The 25612-nt window shown below is 38.2% G+C and overlaps 1 protein-coding gene across 4 annotated transcripts in view; it reads left to right on the forward strand.

Moving 5' to 3' along the window:
* PRUNE2 (prune homolog 2 with BCH domain) overlaps nt 1-25612 on the forward strand; it is a 209472-nt gene that overhangs the window by 160291 nt on the left and 23569 nt on the right. For all 4 annotated transcript variants that reach the window (XM_036238785.1, XM_036238787.1, XM_036238784.1 and 1 more), the window contains exons 10-12: nt 15460-15539; nt 17450-17650; nt 22853-23026. In XM_036238785.1, the coding sequence (XP_036094678.1) occupies nt 15460-15539; nt 17450-17650; nt 22853-23026 (455 nt within the window). The remainder of the gene's footprint in view (nt 1-15459; nt 15540-17449; nt 17651-22852; nt 23027-25612) is intronic.

Consider the following 25612-nt stretch of genomic DNA (forward strand, 5'->3'; position numbering starts at 1 on the left):
CCCAGTACCACCGACTCTTATTCACCAGCAGAGATCTGGGAATTAGAAAATGTGAGTGATATACCAGACTCTTAGAATTCCATGTAATGCTATAATTTTGTGAACAACAATTATCGAAAAGCATAAGCACACCCCCCCCCCCAAATGACTGTCTTCATTTACGCATTGAAGACATACCAATGTCAAAGAAATAGCTAAATGAATCAGATCTCTCTGTGAATTTGGCATAGCTATGTGGTTTCTGAATATATCCCTCAAGAGAGTATGAAATTAATCAAGTCTCAAATTAGTTTCATAGAATGTGATTATACTATGTAGCAGGGCATGTGTAAGTAAGTAAAGGGGCTGCCTTCTGCCTCAGTCTTGAGGGGCCTGACTTAGGCTTCTCTTTCTCCCTCTAGATATGTCAGGCAGCAAGGCTTTCTAGCAGAAAGGATGAAGGACTAATATACCCCTTCCAGAGCTAAGATTCTTCTTGAAACTGGGTGTTCCGGTGAAGAGGATCAGATACTGAATTCATTTGCTTGAGCTGCCAAATGGAGTACCACAAACTGGGTGGCTTAAACAACATCGATTTACTTTTTCATAATTCTGGGGGCTAGAAGTCTGAAATCAAGGTGTTGTCAGTGCTGGTTTCTCCCGAGTCCCCCTTGGCTTGTAGGTAACCATCTTTTCCCTGTGTCTTCACGTGGTCTTCCTTCTCTGTGTGTTTGTGTCCTAATCCCCTCTTCTTGTAAGGGTATCAGTTATATGGCATTATAATGAACTCATTATATAATGACACTAGTGACCTCATTTTAACTTTATCACCTCTTTAAAGACCTTATCTCCGAAGACTGTATCTCACGTTCTGAGGTACTGAAGGTTAGGATTTCAACATATGAATTTTAGGGGGACAAAATCTAGCCCATAACAGTTACCTTAGGCATGTGACAGTGGACGTGCTGAGAATTCCTGTTGCTTTCATGACCAGTGACTGGACCCTATACTTCATTTGTCATACTTCAGTGTTGAGTTTAAAGGTGATTCAGAGGTTTGGTCACTACTTTGGAAACTTGTAGTAAATAGAGGACTATTTTAGCTCAAAGTCTTCTAATAACAGTAAGAGTGATATTAAGTAAATAAGAATAATATTAAATACTATAATATGAATAACATTAAATAGTATAATGAAACTTTTGCCAGACCCTTTACTCATCATCTTTCTGAAATTTCACACAATCTTTTCTCATACCCATATTGTAGATGAAGAAGCTAAGTCTTAGAGAGGCTAAGTAACTTTACCACAGTTAACATGGTTAATAAGAGGCAGGAGTGGGGTTGATCCCATTGATAACACCATAATAGATTGCCTCCCTACATGCAAACATTGGTTTTTCTTTATTAAACTACTCTGAAAGTCTAAGGAAAAACTCCTTGTAAGAGAATGAAGTTGGGGATGGAGCTATGAAAAAACTTTTTTTCAGCTTTGAATTAGGAACCTAAGGGAGTCCAGATTTCCCAAAGAACATGGAGATGCTATGTAATTCATTGCCAAGAGGTCAGCTAACCTAGACCTGTTACACCCTAACCTTTGGCAAGATGGAGGAAATGAGAACAAGGGGCAGGAACTGGGATTAGGGGCTCTGGAGCAGCCCTGAAGTCAGGTATGCAGCCAGCTCAATGTCCCATTTATCTAGGTTTGCTTTTGTTGCCTGAGCTTTTTGTGTCATAGCCAAGAAATTATTGCCAAATCATGAAGTCTTTCCCTATATTTTCTTTCAGTTTTATAGTTTTAGGTCTTACATTTAGGTCTTTTATCCATTTGAGTTAGTTTTTGTATATGGTATATAGTAAGAGTCCAACTTCATGCTTTTGCATGTAGATATCCAGTTTTCCTAGCATCATTTGTGGAAGAGACTGTCCTTACCCCATTGAATGGTCATGGTATCCTTGTCAAAAATCATTTGACCATATATAGGTTTATTTGGGGGCTCTCTAGTCTGTTCCATTGGTTTATATTTCTGTTTTTATGCTGATACCACACTACTTTGATTACTATAGGTTTATAATAAGTTTTGAAGTCAGGAAGTGCGAGACCTCCAACTTTGTTCTTTTTCAAGATTGTTTTGGCTGTTTGGTTACTTGAAATTCCATCTGCATTTCAGGACGGATATTTCTATCTCTGCAAAAATGCTCAAGGCACCTACTTTTGAAAACCTATTCTATTCTAATTTTTAGCAAAATTCTTGAAATAATAACAATAACAATATCTAATCCTTCTGTAGCATCAACCGTGATGTGCCAGGCAGTTGTCTCTCTATCCTTACCTAAATCAATTCATTTAATCCTTACAACAAATGTCTAAGTAGGTAGTATTACTTTTCTCATTTACAGATGAGGAAACAGAGGTGCATAGAAATTCTATAACTTTCTTAAGGCTATACAATTTGAAAGGTCAAAGCCAGGATTCAAGTACAGGCAGTCTGACTCCAGAGTCCGAGGCTTCAGCTGCTATTCTGTACTCTTTCTAGAAGAAGAAAAAATACCATATGCCTGTTCAGGGCACTGGCTTCAGGAATCGCTAGCTTAAACAATTGACTGGAAGTGCCCTTCCTGTGTGTCTTTTGCCATGGGGGCGGTTTGGAACACTTAGATTCAAATCCTCCCCATGTGTTCATTTTTGTGTCCGTGCCTCTCAGTCACAGGCCTAAGCACAGAGGAAGCTGATTGTGGGAGAGGATTCGAGAAATATGCTGTATCTATCTTGCCACAGCCTGCTTCCTGGGATGACTGGGGTCTGAGAGGCAACTCTGTTTTAAACCACAGCCAGTGACAGTGTGGAAGTGAAAAGATAAAAGTTCTTTATACTAAGGGAAACCAAGCAACAGGTGACCCACCGGGAAGGAAATACAGAAATGGGATGGTGTTACCGAAAGCACGGAGCTCTGGAGCGTTCACCATGTATTTATCCGGCAGATGCTCACTAGGTGCCTGGCAGTGCTCTCAGCCCCTGGGGATTCTGTGAGGAGCATGGTACCAGCTGGCCCTTTAGGAGCTGACAGTCAGCCCATCCGGGTGGAAATACTTCCATTCTCTCCCGTTTCTTCACCTGGGAAACAAAACAAAAAATAATGCCTTAAAGGGATGCTATCAAAAAAGCAGTATTAATTTCAAAAGCATAAAGACTTTTAGAGTCAGAGATACTATATGGAATTAAGGGGTTTTTTTTTTTTCTTTAAAGAAAAAAACATAAATAAAATAGTGAAAATTTCAGAAACAAAAGAAAAAAGAAAAAAATTTTTTAAAGAAACAAAATCCCAAAATGAAACACAAAAAGCAAATTTAAGAAAATGAAGAAAGACACTGTAAAAGGAACCAAAGTGAAAAGGACAGCGTTTTGGAAAAGAGAAAGTATAAAAAGATAGAAAGTGAAGATACAAACAACAGACTGAAAAATAAGGGTACAATTAGATAAATTTAAAACAACCTATTGCAAAAGAGGAATCAGCAACTGCCGTGAGGAGCAAATAGTAGCTGTCTTATCTATCTTAATATCCCCACTGCTTTCCCAGATCAGACCTTCAGGCAATACTTGTGAGGATGAATGAATGTGATGGACATGATGCCAGAAGAACCAATAGCACCTCTGTCATAAGGGGCTAATTAAAGGCTGGGCTTCTCCGCCTTTTTTTGGTGATGTTAATATTTCAAGTCCTATGCTTTGCTATGCCGGCTGCTTCCTACATTTTATTTTGGAAACCATCAAGAGCCCAGATAATATGGCAGTGGGATGTGACAGCATAATATTGCTACCGATAAATAACTGAAATCACTACGTAATTGAGCACTTAATTTTTTTGAATGTTATTTTGAATTTGTTCAAGATTTCTAGAAATGCTTTTAGAATCGTATTATACTTAAATTACCTCTTTATTTTTAAATGTTGCATGTGCTCATGTTTAAGAAATTGAAACAACACAGAAAAGTAAATAAATAAAGTAAAAATTCCTTTGTCCTCGTATCAACTGTTATTATTTCCATTCCCTCTAAATATTATTTATGCCTAAAAATGTACATAAATATACATAATTTTATACAAATTAGTATAACTTTATACTAATTTTATTTATTAAATATATCTTAGATGCCATTTCATGTCAATATTTTTAGAAATTTTTTATATTGATATGCCATAATGAATTTCATTCTATATTTAATCACTTCCCTATTAAAGATCATTTAGATTTCCTTTTATGTTTTTGTAAAACAATTAATTATTTGAGTGGAAAAATTCCTTTAGTCACTGAATGGATAACTAGGTCCAAGGCTGAGGGCATAAAGGTGCAAAGTACTCTGTATCTCAAAGAGAGAGATGGCAGGAAACTCTCAAGGTTAGATGCTTCCCCCAAGGCCTTTTAGAAAGTGGCCCAACTTAGCTAAACTCAACTATCGCCCCATCCAATATGAGCATAAGACTAGGGAGGAGCAGAGAGAGGGAATCATCAAGAGTCATTGCCTTGTTTGGAGTCCTAGAGTGAGTCTCTTTCTGACCCTTCAAAGCCAATGAAGAGTTGTTCTGTGAGAGTCATAGGTAGAGATTCAGAATACCTTCCATGAGGGAGGCGGGCTCTCACTCCTACTTGGATGTCAGCTTAGGCAGTAGACTTGTGGGTCTGCCCTGATACTGCCTGACAGTGAAAAGAACATTAAAGAAATGGAGGCAGTGGGGTGACCTGCACTATCACTGTATGGTGAGGCAGGATGGTATGGGTGTCCTGTGCGTGCAATGACCCCATGGACAGTAGCGGACTTGATCCATTTTGTAGTACCCTACCTGTCATGGTCTAAATTATGCCCTCCTCTTTCTCCACTGTCCTCCACCCAACCCCTGCTGCCAGTTCATATGTTGAAGTCCTAACTCCCAGGATTTGGAGATAGGGTCTTAATGAAGTAATTTAGTTAAAATGAGGTCATTAAAGGTAGGATCCTAATCTGACGTGACTGACATCCTTATAGAAGATTAGGACACAGACACACACAAATAGGAAGGCGCAGGGAGAACTCAGCCATCTAACAAGCCAAGGAGAGAGGCCTCAGAAGACTTGAACCTTGCCGACACCTTGATTTTGGACTTCTAGCTTCTAGAATTTCAGGAAAGTAAATTTCTGTTGTTTAAGTCACCCAGTCTGTAGTACTTATCATGGCAGACCTAGGAAGCTAATACAGCACCTAAGGTGAGATGGTCTCAGTCAGAGGCAGTCCCCAGACCCAAGGACAGAGTGAAGTGGTGGAGTCGTCAGACCTCCTATATCAGAGAAGTGGGCAGTGAGGAGGCCCCACGGACCCTCAGGGAGCTCATATAAGGATGGAACAGAGGGAGAAGATTCAGGAGAATGGAACCCCCTGCTAAAGTTGGGGCTCACCTCACCCCACCCACCCAGACCCTTCACTGGATCTCAGATGCTGAAGTAAGAAGAGAGATGGAAAAGCATTCCTATCTCAAGTTTTCTGAGGCACAACTTTACCCAGTACCAGGTAGGACAATGAAGGGTCTAAGCTTTTAAGATAAGAAATTAACAGCTTTATTTATTTATTTTTTTTACCTTAATTTTTTTTAAATTTTATTTTAATTTTCAATTGCAGTTGACATACAATATTACATTAGTTTCAGGCTAGTGATTAAACATTTATATAGCTTACAAAGTGATCACCCCAATAAGTCTAGCACCTACCTGACACTATACACAGTTATTACAATATTATTGACTATATTCCCTATTCTGTATTTTATAAACTCATGGCTATTTTATAACTGTCAGAGAAATTAGTGGTTTTAAATGGAATTGGATTTAATAACCGAAAGTGACAACATGGCATAGGGAAGGGAAAGTCAACATAGTACAGTTAGGAGAGCAGTGATTAGAGAAAGTTTAAACTATTTCGTGTTTGTATTATCGAATTCATGCTGCTCAAAAATAAGTTTGTTTGTTTGTTTTTTACAATAAACATCTTCTACATATATCTTGGTGTGTATCTATGAGTACCTGTGCTATGTATTTTTATAATTAGAATAACTGGTCAAAAGCTATCTGCATTTAAAATTTTGATACTTGCAAATGCTGCCTACAAGAGACTCATTTTAGATTAAAAGAGACATGAAGATTAAAAGTAAATGGATAGAAAAATGTGTTTCATGATGGACCTAGAGGGTGTTGTGCTGAGTGGAGTAAGTCAGATAAAGACAAATGCCGTATGATTGCATGTGTATGTGGAATCTAAGGAACGAAATAAAAATAAAAATAAAAAATAAAACAGAAACAAACTCATAGATACAGAGAACATTTTGAGGGCTACCAGATGGGAAGGGGGTTGAGGGATCAGTGAAAAAGGGCAGAGGGATTAAGAAGTACAAAGTAGTAGTTACAAAATAGTCATGGAGATATAAAGTATAGCATAAAGAATATAGCCAATAATATTATAATAACTATGTACGATGTCAGAGGGGCACTAGATTTATTGGGGTGATCACTTTGTGGGTTATGTAGATGTGTAATCACTATGTTGTACACCTGAAACTAATATAATATTATATACCAACTACAACTAAAGAGTAAAAAAAATTATTAAAAAATAAAATAAAATTTTGATAAATACAGCTCCAAACTATCTTCAACTTATACTCTTTATACTCACAATCATATTTGGGGGTACCACTTGCACAAAATGTAGGCTCCTGTGGTTCATATTTCTGGTGCCAGAGTGTCCATACTCTTGAATGACTCAGGGAAAGAAAATAAAACTAAGTCAGTGCAGCCATTGCATGAAACTGTGTGGAGAGGAACCCTTGTGAGTATATTACCTTGGACAAAAGAGTAAGACATGAAGGCATATGCAGACTGGTCTGCACAAAAGAGAAATCCCAGGTGGTGCTGAGCTGGCGAAGTCGGGGTTGGGCAGGATTGCAGAAGTCTGCGCAGAGAGTCCCTTCACTTGGCCATCCTACAAAGGCTGCTGCCCGTGGTATTGAGGACGTATCTCCAGTCCTGAAGACAGACAACAGTGCACTTCTCTTCCCCTCCCTTCCTAACAACTTCATCCTTGCTCAGCCATGCCTACCCCAGCTTCTCCTGATATTGTCAGAGAGCAGCTTTTATTGTTAGGGGAGAGGGCACAGTAAAATCTACACAGGGCAAGCTTTACCTAGTTATGTTTAATTACTTCCTTGTAATTCACTTCTGTAAGAGTCACTTAACATTTCTAAATTATGTTTTCACAAAAGCTTATTATCAAAAATAATTTGTTGGTAGAGAATTTTGATGATTAAGTTCCAATGTGTGGTGAGAATAAGGAGCATTTACCAGAAAAGTAGGGCACCCTCACATTTCTAAATAAGGGTGATTGTTCGCAGGTATTTTATTCACCTCCACCACGTGCTACGCCCTGTGCTGAGCGTTGGGAGTGCCTATCCTCCATGCATCCCCCATTCATAACCAAGGATTTCATTATCACCTGAAAAGCAAATGGTTTAAATGGTACATAGGCTTTCCTTCTATTCCTGCTCGGTGTTCCTCAAACTTTAATATTCATGACATTTACTGTAAAGAATTTTATATACAAAACCATATACGCTTTAATTCAGGGAACAATTCAAAAACTTATCCAAGGATCATTCGTGCTAAAGTAATTTTTGCTACCTGCAGATTTTTAGAATCCAACCCTGGGTAAGGAGACTGACCACAGTGTGTTCCTCTCCCCCAAAACCTGAAAACAGATGGCTGTAGTTTGCGGGTTTTTGCAAAATCCCTAGAGAATCTGGTATCCAGGTGAGGGCCCAGTGCTTGTCTTCCTTTTGTTTGCTGTCATCTATTTTCCTTATTCTCACCCTCTCTTTATCTGCCTCAGCAACTGGCTTCTAGGGGCCACAGCACTTCCATTGTAGGATGAGTGAGGCCCAGCTGCGTAGCTAATTGCTGCCCAAGGCCTCATTTCATAGGCTCAAACCCAGCTTTCTGTTGTAGGACCGAAACTCCCATTTTTTCCTTGGTATCAGCTCAATTAAGCTGAGTATGAAACCCAGTCTTGCTTCCTAGTTGAGTAATTTGGTAACCGCCGCAGAGCTCACAGAGTGCCATGCACTCTTACCTCAAATTGTGCGGCCTACTTTATCAGACGATAATCCTGAAATGGCAATTCTCCAACCACTGGGCTTTCAATGACTAATTTATGTACTTAACAAAGGAAGACAAGCATCTCATGAAAGGTTTTATTTGTTTGTTTTCTATCTCCATTTCTAGAAAAAGTACTTTTATCATTTTGTTTATCATTTCATTTTACTTGACTAGAAGGAAGACAGGAGAATTTTAGGAACTCTGACATAAAGGAACTTTCTATATCATCATTTCCCCAAAATATATCGGCATAACTGTCTGGTATTTTTCTAAATAACAATTAATGTTTTAACCTGCTATCTCATTTTTATGGAGCTGTATTTTTTAGTTGCCAATCTTATAAGAATGATTATTCCCAAAAAGGGCTGCTGCCTGGCACTGGGTGTACATGCCTGTCAGGGAACATTGCCATCTGGAAATGCCGTCTCTGAGTGTGTACATGCCAAGTCTTGGTTCACTGCTTGTTTCCTATTAAAAAGAACCTGATCTCAGGCAAGACTAATCCTTCAACAACAATTAAATCTTCCAGATTCAGAAATGCTAGAAGGCAAGATGGTGCATTTAGCTATGTACAAAAGTGTGGCGTTTGTGGTCCTTCATGCTGTGGCGTCAGGGCTACCATGCTACTACATGCTGGCTTACTTATTAAGAAATATCAGAAACACAAACTCTACTAATACACATGGGATCTAGTCTCGAATGGGAGAATTTCATTTATACCACCATTCCCCACCTAGTGATATCAATGGTCAGTACGAGCTGCACAGGTTTAGTATGAATAGCCCTGGCTCACAGAAGAGTACCGTTTTTTTTTTTTTTCCAGCTTCCTGGGTTGAGTTGAACCCTTAGCTAATTCAGACCTTTTTTTTCTTTTTTCTAATTTCTGAATGTAAAGCTATTTATTTTCCTCTCGAAATTTCTCTAGCTACATCCACAAGTTTTGATACATAGGGCTCTATCGTTCAGTTACTTATAAGTATGTTTTTCAGTTTCCAAACTTTTTGTGACTGATTTCTAGATATATGGTCCTGAAGTCCAAGAATATGCTACATGTTAGCTTGACTTTTGGTATTTTATGAGACATTCTATATAGTTAATTTGTGTGAGTTTGAAAAAATTTTGTATTTTTATTGAATGCACAGGTATCCACTAGATTGAACTGTATTATTACATTGTTTGGATCTTCTATATTCTTATGCATTTTTTTCAGATTGATTTATAAATTCTTGAGAAGTATAATCAAATTTGCCCCATTGAATTAATTTCTCCTTATAATTTATCTTCAATATTTGTTTTATATATTTTTAGGATATGCTGGATTATTACATCTTCTCAATTATGCTTCTTATCATGAAATGCTGTTTCTTAAGCCTTAATAATGCTTTTCTGCCTAACATCTATTTTATTTGACATTAATATTGTTGATACTTCCTTTCCTGGGGATAGTATTTTTCTGACATATCTTTTTATATCACTTTATTGTCAGCATTTCCACATAATTACTTTTTATATGTTTTCTTTTTAAGCAGCATGGCCACTGAGGGTAAGTCAGTAATGCTACCTACTAGGACAAATACTCCAAATCTCAGGGCTTTAACACAACAAAGGTTTAAAATAGCTCTTTAATCATTATAATCTTTTTCATATTATTCTTTTTTGGGGGGTGGGGGGGACTTCTATTGCTAATTCTTCTGTTTACTGTGTCTACTGGTAATTTCGTATTGTGTTTTTTCCCTAATGTATAGTTTATAGTTTGGGGGGGTTTATTTTGGTGTGAGCTCATCTTTATGAGGGTTTTTTCTTTCTCCTAAGTAGATTTCCAGTGAATCCTAGTTTGTAAAAGTAGCGCTACCAAGTGGTTTCATATATGAATCTTCTGGAACCCTAGGGCTCCAGGTCGTCAATAGTCCTGGATGAATTTTAATTTTAACTTTTTGACTTGAGTTTCCTGCATCATTCAGGTGATATAAATTAAGACTCACAATTAGTGTCTCTAATTCTCATAGGTCGCTTTTTATTTCCACCCAAGAATCCAGACAGACTATCCTTTCCAAGGCCAGAGGATAGAGTTTGTTCTCATCCCCTTTTCATTAAGGAAGCAGTTCTTTAAAGTTCAAGGCCTTATTTAGAAAGTTCATGTCTAGATCTTTCTTCTAGTACCTGGAATCATTTCCCTTTTGGGGCCCGAAGGCCTAAGTTCAGTCCAAAAACCCTGTGTGCTTCCTTCTACTTGGCTTTCTAGAATAGGTCTTCATTTCTAGCACTTGGGGATACTTCTTGGTTTCTTTCAAATTTGAAAATGTATTAATTACTTTTGAGATGTTCTATCTTGTATAGCATTTCTTCGTATTTACAATGGTACATGGCATGGCATTATATCTTACCAGAACCTTTTAATCTTTTTGCGTGATTCGGTAGGGAGGGGCAGGATGAGCGAGGAGTCGAGGGGGGAGGGGAGGAGGAGGAGAGGGAGGAGGGAGGAGGAGGAGGAGGAGGAGGGGGAGGAGGAGGAGGAGGAGGGGAGGAGGAGGAGAGGAGGGAGGAGGAGGAGGAGGAGGAGGGGAGAGGAGGAGAGGAGGGAGAGAGGAGGAGAGTGGGAGGAGGAGGGGAGGAGGAGGAGGAGGAGGAGGAGGAGGGAAGGAGGAGGAGGCGGAGGAGGAGGAGGAGGAGGAGAGCAGAGGAGGAGGAAGGAAAGGAAGGAACGGAGAAGAGAAGGAGAAGCGAGGAAAGGAGAAGGAGAAGGAGAAGGAGAAGGGAGAAGGCAAGGGCGAAGGGAGCAAGGAGAAGGAGAAGGAGAAGGAGAATGAGAAGGAGAAGAGCAGGGAAAGAACGAAGAAAGAAGTAAGAAGACTCATTCCTCCTCCTCTTCTTCTTCTTATACTTCTTCTTCTTCTTGCTTCTTTTCTGCTTCTCTTCTCTTAGTTCTTCTTCTTCCTCCTCTTCCTCTTCCTCTTCCTCTTCCTCTTCCTCTTCCTCTCCTCCTCCTCCTCCTCCTCCTCCTCCTCCTTTCTTCTTTCTTTCTTCTTTCAACAAAAAGAGAATGTCTCAGAGAGCCCAGGAGGGAGTTCTGCCTTGAATATGATAGCATCATTTTATTTTTATTATATTTAATTTATACAACTTTTTTTAGGTGATTCTAAGTTTTCATATATACTAGTGATATAACACTTTCTTTCAAAATAATTTTACTTAACTCAAGCAAATTGATTTAAAGAAAAATATTAAACAAATTTGTAAGTGCCAAATGGCTGTGAAAAAACCATAAAAATGATATGTTAATACTCACGTTTATGGAATAATTGAAAGCATTTGATGCCTTTGCTAGCTTTTGTCCCCATTTTTAAAAATGTTATTTCATACCTTTCAGACAGAAAATGTGTACTATCAACATGAGCCTGAGTTGAAAATGTGGGAAATAGGTTATCCAAATTAAGGCACAATGTGAGTCAGATAGTCCCTTCAAAACACGCAATAAAGGCCAACCTTACTAGTCAGAATGGGCTAGGTTAGGATGTGGTAACAGAGAAACCTAACATCTTAGAGCAAAATGAAACAAAAATTCCTTTCTTATTCACATATCCAATGAGCTTTAATTGGGGCCTCTGTTCCTCACAGTAACTCTGACACTAAGCCTGCTAGAGCCCTTCCACACCAAGGCTGGGAAGAGCACATGGCACTTCCTCTTAATTCTTTTGACCCGAAGTGACACCTGCCACTTCTACTCTCATTTAATTTGTCAAAGCAACTCATGTGACTGCCCTAAGTACAATTTTACCATATGCCTCAAAGGTCGAGATCCAGAAATATCTGATGAAGTATTTGGCTTATAAAGATTATAAACTCTCCAGCAAACAGTTCTGGATCCAACCTCTAGATGGAGATGTGGAGCTAAGCATCTGTGGTAGGTCAACCATAGAGTCAAACATGTTTACAACTTCCTCAGCCTCTTTGGTAGCTCTATTCTGTACACACACACACAAAGCCAAATTAAGTAGTTGGTATGGCTAGATAAGATAAAATACTTCCCTTCATGCTGGAATGATTTGTTACCTAAGAAGTCTCAAGAAGCTTCCATTACCCATTGTAAAACTCCACCCTGCACAGTTGCCAAGTACTCTGTTTTGCCCACTTCATTTCTACAGTGATTTATGGACCTAAAGTATAAATGTGGTTGAAGTATTTACAATCATTGCAACTGGATTTCTCCCAGGTGTGCCTCTGGGCTGTTCTGGTTCAGCTTCCCTCTCTGTTCCTGGGATTTCCTAAAATATCCCCATGGTCTTCTGCAATATCCATGGGTTTGTGAGAGTGCCTCTCCTCTGATCACCACCTGATCACAGCCTTCAGCTTTTCCGTTCCCCCATGCATGCCACCAATGGCTTTCTAGCACCTTCTTGACAAGGTCCCTTCTTTGTGTTGCAAAGAAGCATGAAGAGACAAAGGCTATGTTCACTAATGTCAGTGAGTTCAAGGGTACTTACAGGCTCTATGGAGATTTGTGCCGTCCTCAAGTTTACCCTTACCCAAATTATAGTAACCTCAATTATGTTTTGTCCAACCATGACGCATATTTCAATTAAATCACTGATCCTAATAGTATGTTAAAAATGAGGAAATGTAATACCTCAAACTTAATGCTTTATAAATTACAGAGTGCTTTCGTATGTGTTATATTTATTTTCCACGGTCATTGTGATGTTAGGTATGTATTATCTCCATTTAAAATCACATAGATGCTCAGTCAGTTTTCTTAATCAGCTTGTCAGTACTATACGCTCATATCTAGGACTTTTTTCACTTATTCCATGATGTCGCCCATAACTCACAAAAATTAACAAAATCTACAAAACTTTAAGACGGATACTATCTATTGAAAAACTCTCCGTTTTTATTTTGGATTAAAGGCCAGTACCTTTATGTGCTCTGTCAGGCTGGTAGTGATACAATGATGTCTTTTTATTTATTTATTTTTTCAGGTTGACTTATAGGCAGAGGACTAGTGAAAATATTGTACATGTGCATTTAGGGTATTTCAAGATCGATAATCAATCCACATATCTATCATATAGTTATTTTTCCCAGGTGCTGAAGACATAATAGCAAAAAAGATGGACATGGTTCCTGTCTTCATGAAGTTTCACAGCTAATGGAAAAGGCCATTATAATAGATAACAAAAAGAACTACAATAGGAATAGAAAACCATTCTTATCTTTCAGTGTTATCCCATATAAGGGTTTTTCAGGCATTGCATAGTCTCTCCCTTTTATTGGTGAGGGAACTGAATAACTGGCAATAGAACACACAATAAGTAATCGCACAAAGATTTTAGTCCAGCTGCTCTTAACAGCAGCATTTTGCCACTTTACAGGTTACTATTTGATGTCAAGGAGAACACACACATAACTTCAAGAAACTGAGAGATAACTTTCCTTTTTTGAGGAAATTGGGAAACTGCAGCAGCATGGGAAACCTGGGCATCGAGTCCCAAGATGCAGAGCTGGAGCCCAGCATAGGCCTTCTCTTTACTCACCTCTCCCGTCGCTTTTACTGGACAATTTGGTTTGTTGTCACTCAGTAGCTGTGTCTCTGTTTGGCACGGTTTATCCTGTTTCTGCCAATACATTATTGCTTTTGACTCATACACCAACTTCTTGCTCACTGTTTTTCCTTTAGGGTGCAGGATTCATTTTAGGGGATATATAGAGTAGAAGCCATAGCAAATGAATGGAGAAAGAAACTTCCTGAGGTTGTTTTTGAAGGGGTCTGTGGGGTTGGTGGGTAAGGAAACAGGCATTTACTTCTCTCAGGGGAGCAGCACTAAGTTATTGGTGTTAGTCATCATTATTTGAACCCTATCATCCCATCTTCACCACAAGAATGAGGCTGGTCTATTTTTTTCCTCTATATCCTCAGCATGTAGTAGATGCTAAATACTTATTTGTTAAATAAATGAAGCAAATACAGTTATTACTAGAGACATATATAATTTTGCTTTTATCATAGTGCATTATTGACAATAGGGGTTTAACTTGGATCCTGGAGAAATTGATCATCCACATAAGCAAACTCCAAATGTTTGGTAGGTCTGGACTGAAATGGAGAGAAATCTCAATAAGAGAGAAAGTGAGGGACCAAATTTAGAACTTTAACACAAAAGTTTATCATGTTTAAATTTAGATTAGTGTGGGATGTGGTTCTATAGTGTAGCAGCTAGCACGTCTGCTTTACACACAGAAAGTCCAGGGTTCACGCCTCAGTGGAACCACAGTCCATGGTCTATGGCTATGCTACCCCGAACAAGCCCGATGTCTGATCTCAGTTAGTACTTGGATGGGAGACCACTCAGGAAGACCAGGTGCTGTAGGCATAAATAATAATAAACAAACAAACAAACAAATTAATTAATTAATTTAGATTAGTGCCTATATTGCAAGGATTCACTCTAGGTGAGTGAAATTAGGTGGCAACCACCAAGAAGAAAAATGTATCCTGATAAATGAGGATTTACTGAACGAGGGATGGGAGATGAAAAATAAGTCAAGGGGAATTGACTATGAATAGTGGTCAGCTTCCTACAAGAGTATATAGATTTGTTGCTATTTTCTCCAGCGTTTTCTTGTTCCCCTGCACTTATCTTACCAAGTGGGCTATCATAAATGGTATTGGGATTGGAACTAATTAGAGAGGGGAGATGGTAACTCATGACCAGAATTGTCTTTACCAATGAATTTTTAGATTTTCAAGGAATTAAGGAAAATAACATTTGTTCATACATTTTCAGGAACGTTAGTCAATTGCTTAGTCTTTTAACGGCTCATTGAGGTAGGTGGTATATCCCTATTTTACAAATGAAGAAAATGAGACCCTCTGGGTATGCTTTTCTCTGCCCACAGCAGTTTAAATTATATACACTGAGGACGATATATACAAAATCAGGTGGGTCTTTATCCTAAAACACATATATTGCCTTTCTTGTTGAAAAAAATATGTATTAAATGCCCCCTTAAGTATATTTTACCAGTTATTTGCTTTTCCTGTTCCTGAGTCTTTGACTTGGGGTATGTTTACTTATGTGAGCTGGTAGAAGAAGTGACTTCTGCACACAGAGAGTAAAGCTGGTGTCCATGGTTCTCATTCACACTAACTGCAGAGAGTCTTTATTCTAACTTGGAGCCACTTACAGTGGATTCAGTACACATATTTGGTTTATGCCAAGTGAGTTAAAAATGTTATCCTGGAATCTCTGGGTTTCTTTTTCAAAGAAAATTAAACCCCATACAATGTTTTACACCCTTTGCTTTCTTTCAGACAACTGTCAGAGGATGTAGGAATGGATGTCCCCTTTGAGGAGGGAATGCTGAGCCCCAGTGCTGCAGACATGAGGCCTGGTGAGAGGAGCATTTGTTCAGTTCCTTCAGCAGTATTTTATATCCAAACAGTGTCATTATTCAGTGAGAAATCCATTTCCTGTGCACCCGACTTGTGATTTCAGTGATAAAAGTGAAGAGAAGAAAAAAAAATATGCGAGTAAGGTGTTGGGTTCAATTTGGCTAATTTCAGAGTTGACTTGAATATTGATGCTCACTGGTGTAGGCCACCTTTTATACCCTGAGCCACTGCCTGAACAGCCCATGTTTTCAGTTCTGGTGACAATTGGCTACTGTATAACAATACCGAATTCTAACTAATATCTAAGTTCACCCAATTTATACTTAACTGTGAGAATGTTTAAAATTAGAAATGCGATATGATATTAAGAAGAATCAGTATCCTGACTATTAAAAAAAAAGGGGAAAAACCCTACACCTTAAGGGTTTACAATCCAAGACATTTACAACAGGGAATTTTAAGATTTCTGTTAAAATCTGTATGAGTCTCACTTTATACTAAGGTCACTCCTTTGCACTGTGCCAGCATCAGGTTTATACCAAGATCCTGAGCCCTTGCATGGAGTAGGAAGAAGGGGGTCAATTAATTTTTTTTCCGCTCAAGTATTTAAAGTGCATTCTTCAAAATACTAGCCATGTGACATAGTTATTTTTAAATGTTCTATAGCCAAGTAAGCATGGTGACCATGGTGTGTCTACTCCACACTTTGAGGTTCACAATGCACTTTGAATAGTAAAGGCACTAAAGCCTATGGTTATCCCGTATGTAGCAATTAGCCACATGTGACTATTTAAATTAATTAAAATTCAAAATATATTTGAAAAGTTTAATTCTTCAGTTGCACTAGCTTTGTTTCAGGTGATCAACATTTCTATCATTACAAAAAATGATTTGAGATAAGATTTTTTTTGAGAATTCCTATACTATAGAAGTCCGCTGTTTTTCAAACTTATTGGTCAGTAGAAACTTTTTTCATGTAATACATAAAAACATTACATGGAACACAGTTTGGGTGATGTTCTACACTGAAAAGAAAAATCTTAGTGACAAAGAAACAGTGTCAACTCCCTTGGGACAAGACCAGAGTTAGAATTCCAGAATTGAGAGTTATACCAGATGGCCACCAAAATAATTTGTGATGGGGCCTCCTGGAATTGCTACTTTTAGGCTATGTCTCTACCATTGTTTAGTTGGAATCAACTTGGTTAAAAATGACTTCTCTAACTCTGCTTCTCTTAAGTGAAAGTCACAATAGTGGTAAATGCGTATTACAATGACAGGGTAGGAGCTACTTAACATAAGACTGTCACTTACAGTATAGGAACCAATGTCAAACAATACCAGCGTGAGAAATCACAAATACTTGATTGGACAATGTCATCTAGGAGGGTACCTCAGTTTTATTAAAACAAACAAAAAAATTATGTCAGCCAAAGAAAGGTCACTGCACATCATACACAGAATTGTCAGAAACTGAAGAAAAATATTTGGGGAGTATATATAAATATAATAGGTAAAAAATTCTTACCCTCCATTCCACAGAAGTAAAGGCTACAGGAACCATTATAACGTGTGTGTAAGCTTAACTAAGCTTTTCTCATGTGATATGCACCATAAAAATTCAATATTATATCAAGTTCTCGAAACTGAGCAGATAGTTCTAAAAACTAGTTGTCTGCACATTTAACAATGGCTCCCACTTGTAATTTCTACACAGCCAAGGCCAAAAAAACTGGGGCAGCCAGTCTGCTGGACAAGAAGAGGGTCCAAATCCCATATATATATTTTTTAGCAGGTCTGCCTTTGCTGAAAGGGCCTTACAAATGTTATCCCACTAGGGCCCATACCCACTCCTGGCAGCCATGTATATGTTCTAATACTTGATCTTGTTAATTTTCTTTTTCTTTAGAACCTCCTAATTCTCTGGACCTTAATGGCGGTCACCCTCAGAGAATCAAGCTCACAGCCCCAAATATCAATCTTTCTCTGGACCAAAGTGAAGGGTCTATTCTCTCTGATGATAACCTGGACAGTCCAGATGAAATTGACATCAATGTGGATGAACTCGATACCCCTGATGAAGCAGATTCTTTTGAGTATACTGGGCATGGTAAGTTGCCAAGTGGGCAAAACCAAAGTTATGTGAAAAGTGAAAGATTATCTATGTGACATTAATAATAAACCTCTCATTGTGTTGCCAGTGGTTCTCTTCTGTGGTTTCTAGAAGTTTCTGTTTGTATCTCAGCTCATAGATAACCAGAACAAGTGCGATTCACAGAGAACACACCGAGTCATTGCTCTTTATGTAAACCCCTACTCTATAACAGGCCTTGTGCTAGGTGCTGGATTTGCAGAAAAAGAAAACTTAATCTGGAAGATTACATTTGAAGCAGAGAAATTAGAGTTTACCAATTTCCTTGTTCAATTTTCCACTATCTGCAATGTTCTATCCCCCAGATCCTTATGTGGCTGTTTTCTTTTCTCTATTCAGATCTTACATGAGATAGATGTCATCTCCTCAGCCAGACTTTCCTTGATCTCTATAATCAATTGTACTCCCCTTCCCCACCACCACCACCCAATCATTCTCTATCCCTGTATTCATTTTATTTTCTATGTGTCACTAATTGAATCATATTGTTTAACATTTTTTTGTTTTGGGGTTTTATTTTATTTTATTTTTTTTTTGTTTTACATCTTTGTCTTTTTTTTCCCACTAGAATGTCTGCTCCATGAGGGCAGGAACTGGATTATGCTTGTTGTTATATTGCTGATAAAGTAGGAGGGAAGGAAAGATGGAGTAGGGAGGGTATAGTGGGAGAAGAATAAAAAAGGAAAAAATTAAAAGTTGTTAGATCAAATATTCCCGATATGAATATCAGTCTCATTTTAGTTCTTTCTCTTGCTCAATGAAATTGGGTTTGTTAAGAAATATGTACAAATACAAAGCATTTACTTTGTTAAAAAATGGCATCATGTAGTTTCTGTTTTATATGGTGTTATTCTCTGACTGTATCACATTTGATATCAAAAGTGAGAGAATCCTTGCCACAGCTATTACTTTGATACACTGTAAACATTCTTCTTAAAATTAATGATTTTATTTTTTCTTTAAAAAGTTTTAAAAATCTTCTTTCAAATTACTTAAAAAGAAATATCAGCATTAAATGATGCGTTGACTTTTAGAGTCATGCTAATTCCAGTATGTCGTTCATAGAACATATTTAGCAAATTCATCAACTTAGTGAATTAATTCAACCAATGGTTATTGAGCCACCAGGGCTACAACATAATCAGGACAGATTGAGACCCTGCCTTCACAAAACGTATGGCTTTATTTCCTCAAACAAAAAAAAAAAAAAAAAAAAATGAAGTGACTACACTACTTGTTCTACAGTTTATTCTATTTTAAGTAGGGATTTTATATTACATTTTTGTCATGTTTTCAAATTTTTATAGCTATCTGGGTATTCGACCCTGTAGGTTGAAATACACAAATAAAAGGCGAAAGAAGGTTTTGAATTCATCTTCTTTTCTACCATCTCAGAAACTCTACTCCAGCTACTCCAACCATCCCAGCTGCCCCCAGTTGCACCAGCCCTTTTTCTGTTAATATATTCTCACATGTAAGAATCATGCCTTGATTTACAATCCCAGAGAAGATAGCTGCGGCATGACCCTGCTGGTCCTTCCCTCTCCTCCCCCTGTACTTTGTTTTGCCGTGGGGAGTTATATCGCACCACATCTGAACCTTTATTTTTATAAATAGTAAAACTGCCAAGCAAAGTGGTAGTGGCTGAGCAAACTGGTAATTAAAGCTGCCACTTGCTGACACAGTTCTTTTTACTTAGTCAATACAGTTATGTTGAAAGAACCAGTTTAACGGCCATGACTCTACTTTTAGGTCTTAAATTCAAAGGACAAAATGTTAATGTATGTTGAATTTTAAAGTCCACACTGTCTAGACACTGTTTTAAACAAACAAATAAGAACATTAAGCATTGAAAACACAAAGTACATCTGAACAGCTATATTTTATAAACACGTGGACATGGATAACTGACTATATAAGAGGGATGGAATACATTGTGGTCCCAAAGTATGAAGTAAATGCTTGAAGGCTGCATGCTATTTGAATTTCTTGTGTGAATGTTTTGAACTAGGCATACACATTCTAAAACGATTTGGTCAGTACTTTATTTTATTTAATGAACACTTTCATAGTGCTTACTATGTGCCAAGGTTCATGCTAGGTGCTTTAAAAATATTAACTATTTCCATCCTCAGGTCAACTCTATGAATAGGTATTATTTTCCCCCATTTTAAGATGAGGTACAGAGAGGTTAAGTAATTTACCAAAGTTCACATAGCTGGTAAATGTCAGAGCCGGGCACTTAAACCCTGAATTGTTGTCCTTGACTCCGGGCCATGCTACTTCTCCATGAAAACACTGACAATGAATAGGAGAGGGTCTTTCACTAGATTAGACTAACATACCTGAAGCCAAGGATGATAGCCTCCATGCCCCTCACATTTACACATCCTTTTATCCAGCCATTTTCATGACTTGAGGGCTTTTAATTTACCAAGTGCCTTTATGTTATTTGCCTGTGTCAGGCAGCAGCTGATGACCAAACATTACCATAAGGTTATTTGCCCACAATATGATTTTGCTTATGAAAAACTTTTGAATTTCACTATCAAAAGATGTTAAATTGGTCTTTACTTCCAAGCAATTTCCTTTAACAATGGTGTCCAAATAGTTGGGAAATATTCAAAGTACCAACATAGTTAAGGCTTGCTTTCCTTTCCTATCTATAGGTGCCAAATATATCAGAAATATATAGGTAATGAAGGGCTTAGGAGGTCAATCTTTCTATAAGAGAGACCTGAGCTTTTTTAAAAAAAGTTTTAAGATTAGAAACTGAAATATATCTTAAGGTCAGAAAAGATAATGACCTATTTTTGTTTTCCAAATGAACAGCAAAGTTACTTTTACCATAATTCAGATCTTAACAAAGGAATTTCACAAGAGAAATAAAAAACAATGATAAAGAGTTTTAGCCTGAATATTTCTGATAAGAATGTTATAAGAAATACTCATGCACCCTTATATTTTTTCTTCCTAAATGATGTTCGGTGACTTCATTTAAGCTATCTTTTCTAAAATTAACCCCTAAATGACTGTTTTCTCTGTGAATAAGTTACCCCAACATTTTTCCCGATAATAAGAAAGTCACTTCATTTAACTTTCCCACCTACATTCTTCCACTGTTTTCACAGCCTGCAGAGAACCAGCTTTTAAAATCAATTCTGCGTTTTAACTCTGAATATAAACTAATCAAGTGTTAAGTTTACCTTATTATTTTACCTACAAACGACTTTATACCATAATGGTGCCATCTTAAAGGAAGATGATTTTTTTTTTTGTACTTTTTTTCCCCTCCAAACAACATTGTTCTTTGAAAAGAAACGGGCCAAATGAAAACACACACACAGTTTTTTTTTTTTTTTCTCTCTTGCGTTTCCCTCCCTGTTTCTTTGTACTTTTGAATGTTGAATTTTTACATCCAGATTTATTGCCTGCCTGCTCTTTGTCACCAAAAAACTTTAAAGACTTCTTAACTGTGTACAGGGTGTCTTCCTTCTAATAAGAAAAAAATTTAACTATTTCATCTACTAAGATTATTTACACTATCAGTGCAAGCAAGAGTACAATATGAAAAGCTAGTCTCTTTTCACAGGAAGGCCACAGCTGATGTCATCGTTAGTTAGTCCCTAATGACACCAACAGTGGCTTCCCCACCATGATCTGTGTAATGCAGGACATTCAAGAGCTTATGTTCTATCTCATTTCACAAGAGAAATGTTCAAATTGACTTCTCCCCTGCATACCCAAACTTAATTGACTTCAACAGTCACCAGGGAGAAAAATTTATTTAAAAAAGGAGACAAAGAAAATTAAGCATTTCTTAGTGAAGAAGACATGAGACCAAAAATTAAAACTGGAGGGCCTGGGGCTAGATTGTTAAATGAGACCTGAAAATTTTCAAAATAGTGATAAAATGATGACTGGGGGATAGATGGTAATTTATAGTTATAGAAGAATTATTAAGGTTGGGAGGATAGTGCTAATTCAAGGAAGTAAAATAAAGCTATCTTTACTTCTTACTAGCTTATATTGTTTACTTCTAGAAATGAACACCTTTTAATCTCATTAAAAGCATACAGAAAACAAAACAACCCCATACAGATTACCAGGGCCAAGTTAGAGCAGGCCCAAAAGTCCCAAACAGGAAGAAGAGGAGTTGGTGGGTGGTGAGTCCATTGCAGGGGAGAGCGTGTGTGCACAGGAGCATCGAAAGACAAATCCACATCAGAGCCCAAAGTCATACCAAAAGAATACAAAGTCCAATGTAAATCAAAGATCATTTTCCATGAGTAGAAAACTAAGAATGATAATATCTCACAAACTTCTTTTGAAAGTTATAAATAATATTTTCTTTCAAATTACGTAAACATACAAAGACTAACCATTGTTAACTCTGGTACTTAAAGTAAAAATGGAAACAATTACAGTTTATTATTTTTTAAAAAATTGAACATGGTTTTATTTTCTGGATACACAAGAGTGGGTAGTAAATTTCTCCCCCAAGATGCTCAGTGGGCTTTTTTATTGCCTTATGCACTCACAAATAGGAGTCTTGAGAATTTTTGACCTTTCCAGTCTACAAAATTCATTGTTTCTTGCTGACTGTAAAATATTTCTATAGCATGTTTTTAAAACTTTATAGGAAGTAATATCAAATTTATGCTGAGATGCACTCCCAGTGGGGAAGAGGGTTCAGCTCCTTTGTAAGAGTCTCTGAGCAAGGGCGAGGCTAGCGGTATCATCAAGGTACTAAATTTAAGGCCTCCAAAAGACTCTGAGTACTCAGGAAATGCCAGGAAATGTGTCCCAAAGAAAATAAGATTATCTGGGCCTGATAAATAGCCTTTCACCACATTGGAAAGGCCTGTGGCCTTCAACCTGTATGATCAAGGATTAATTGGTACCAGCCCATTGGACCACTGCTGACACAAGACAGCTCTAGCCCTGCATCTGTTCCCACCCTCAGCTTGGCCCTAGCAATGGGTCTGGTTGTCCAGTCAGTCAATAACAAGACTTCACTGAGTGTCCTTTATGTGGTCAAGATGGTGTTAAGCTCGGTAAGAAATGGGGAGTTCCAGCAGGTTGACTCTGCCAGGAGACAGCTAGTTAGTTGTTGAACTGCCTCAACTGTAAGGGTCTTGCTCTGTGCTTCATTTCCAGAGGATCCCACAGCCAACAAAGATTCTGGCCAAGAATCAGAGTCTATTCCAGAATATACAGCAGAAGAGGAGCGGGAGGACAACCGGTTGTGGAGGACAGTGGTGATTGGTGAACAAGAGCAGCGGATTGACATGAAGGTCATCGAGCCCTACAGGAGAGTCATTTCTCACGGAGGTAGTCAAGCTCTGTGTGAACCTGGGAAGTGGGGAATGGGTGGCCATATTTTTTATTAGGAAACAAAACTAGGGTTCCCTGCAGCGTGACATCCCAAAGACCCTATTGGGCAGTCAACGTTCAGGGGACCGTAGAGCTAAGTATATTATGTCATATGCAATTCAAGAAACACTGGAAAACTTACTATGCAAAAATAACTTTCCAATGTGAAAAATGCTTTTGACATCACATATCCGATAGCTATAACCTTCTGTGTAAATTTCTTGAAATCCATAGTTGTCCAATTAAATAATGGTGTTCGGAATTCATTTAGGTCAGTTTAGGATTTAACTAAATAGTTTTCGAGTCTGTACTACCATAATCTATAGTAAGATCAGTACACTAGTTGTACTTCTAATTAGAAAATGGTCTTTTGAATCCTCTTCAGAAGCTTTAGGAAACTTTTTGAGACTCAGCCTTGTCATTTTTTTTCCCTACCTGAAATTGGGTTTTCTATAAACTCCATTACATCTATGCTTGACAACAGTCAGTTCCAGCCAAAGCCTCCACTCTCTTAGTGAGGGGTAAGAGAGAAAGAAATTGTGTTTTGTATTTCTAGTGCTTTCTTGGAGCTCTAGAGCCTTAGTCTGACTAATCTGGAATTCACGAAAAGTCAGATGAGTACAAGCAACACATTTAATGTTGTCAACTTCCAAAAGCATAAACAGCTTTTTTTATTTTTCTGCCGCATGCGCTCCTTTCCTGCAGTCCTGAGGCACCACCTTAACACTCAGCTGTTCCAGAGAAGTATAAGCTGACAAGGCGATCACTGTTCTCTCCTTAACGAGGACAGGGAAATAAGTGTCTTGGCATGACATTAAACTTGTAGCTTTTGTTTTCTAACTAGCAGGAAGATATTTTGTTTTTTTCAATCAAATTTCCTTCCACCAGCAGATTTTCCATTTTCCATCCCATGCATTGTTCACTACCTGCAAATAAGTATCCTACCACCCAGGGAGTCCAACCATGACAGTGAAGGAAAATGCCAATAGGTGTCCTTGGCCATGACCTCCTTTTTTCCTGCCTCACTATTTGACCTGAAATGGTACTATTGCCCTGTGATAGTTGCTGTGGGGCTGAGGCTATTTCCTCCAAGGGAAATTTTTCCCATAGCCTTTCAGAATGAGAGTTGGCCTGATCTTGCCAAAAGAGGAAGGCTGGCTGGAGAGTCAACCCTTTTGTTATGATGAAAACCACAACCTGAACATCATCCAGCTCTTTCCACAAGGTCAAACCTCCCTTTCACCACCCGCTAGATATTTTTGGTTTGTTTAGCTTCTTGGGAATAAAAACAAAACAAAGGTTGACTTTAAAAGTAGCCTTTGTGTTTATTCTAAAAAGTACAAAAAAAAAATGTAGAACAGTGATAATCCCTATACATTTTTACACCTCAGGTCTTAAATTAAGTACCCTTTTGTTGTGAAGAAGGCAGGCTCACTTTCTCTCTGCAATCCTAAAGCTTACTCTTGTTGCTCCAATAGACTCACCCGCTTGGTCTTTCCACTAAGGGAAATTAGATGGGCTGTGGGTGGATGGGTCTGTTGCCCGCATCAGGAAAGAGTGATTATTATCAGTACATGAGGGTCAGAAAAAAAGCAGAAAAAGCCCCTGCTTCTGCTTGTCACATTCCTTGTGAAAACTGATCTGACACTTAAGGGATAACCTGGTTTGCCGTGTCCTCCATTCCTGCCACCTAACTCCCTTTGGAATTTGCTCCTCTATGTTCTATGTTGTGAGCTTGATTTTTGTCTGTGTGACTGTCCCACTGGTTTGGAAGAGAAGGCCACCTTTCCTCCCCGCAGCTCTGCCACAGCCTCCTCCGGGTGCTGGCCTGCATGAGTGTGCCCCTGGCTGCACCTCTCCGGAACGTTAGTGAGATGCCACCTATTCCTACACTCTGAACAACTTTTGTGCTCTGCTCTATAGCTAAAGATTATTCGAATATTACCTCTGAATTTTCCAAAGCTTTGTCTTCTGTGTTGGGAGTTTACACCACTTTCTTAGACATGAGTGATGATAAAGCAATCCTCCATAGTTACCCATCTATTGAGCTTGTTGTCCTGGCTTCTGATGAGCATTTAAAAAGCACTACTCCATACCGAACAGAGATCTTATTTTCATGTCTTGCATTTTGCTATAAGGAAGTTTTCCCATTCAGGCCAGTAGGAAAGTACCAGCTGTACAGTGCTCTGTGCAGCATAACTGTAAGATGGGTTTGGGAGTGATTAAAAGAGGTGTATAAATTAACTGAAAAATAGGGCCCTACCAAGTGTTCATAGCAGTTGGGAATATTGGCATGTGAAAGCGGTATTTAAACAAATAATTCAGTCTTCAGCTTTGGTGACCTTAAAATGAGCTATTGTCAGTGACCCTGTACACCATGCAGAAGAACAGAATTCAAGACCCATCTTTGCTACTAATGTGTCTATAACCTTGGTACATCACTTAACTTCTCTGGGCCTCAGTTACTTCATCAGTTATGAGAGGGTGATCTCAAAACCAATGTTACCTCCTATGAGCCCATGAACAATGTTCCTTCCATCTGCT

Source organism: Rousettus aegyptiacus, unplaced genomic scaffold (assembly GCF_014176215.1).
Source record: "Rousettus aegyptiacus isolate mRouAeg1 unplaced genomic scaffold, mRouAeg1.p scaffold_m13_p_3, whole genome shotgun sequence".
NCBI classification, from domain to species: Eukaryota; Metazoa; Chordata; class Mammalia; order Chiroptera; family Pteropodidae; genus Rousettus; species Rousettus aegyptiacus.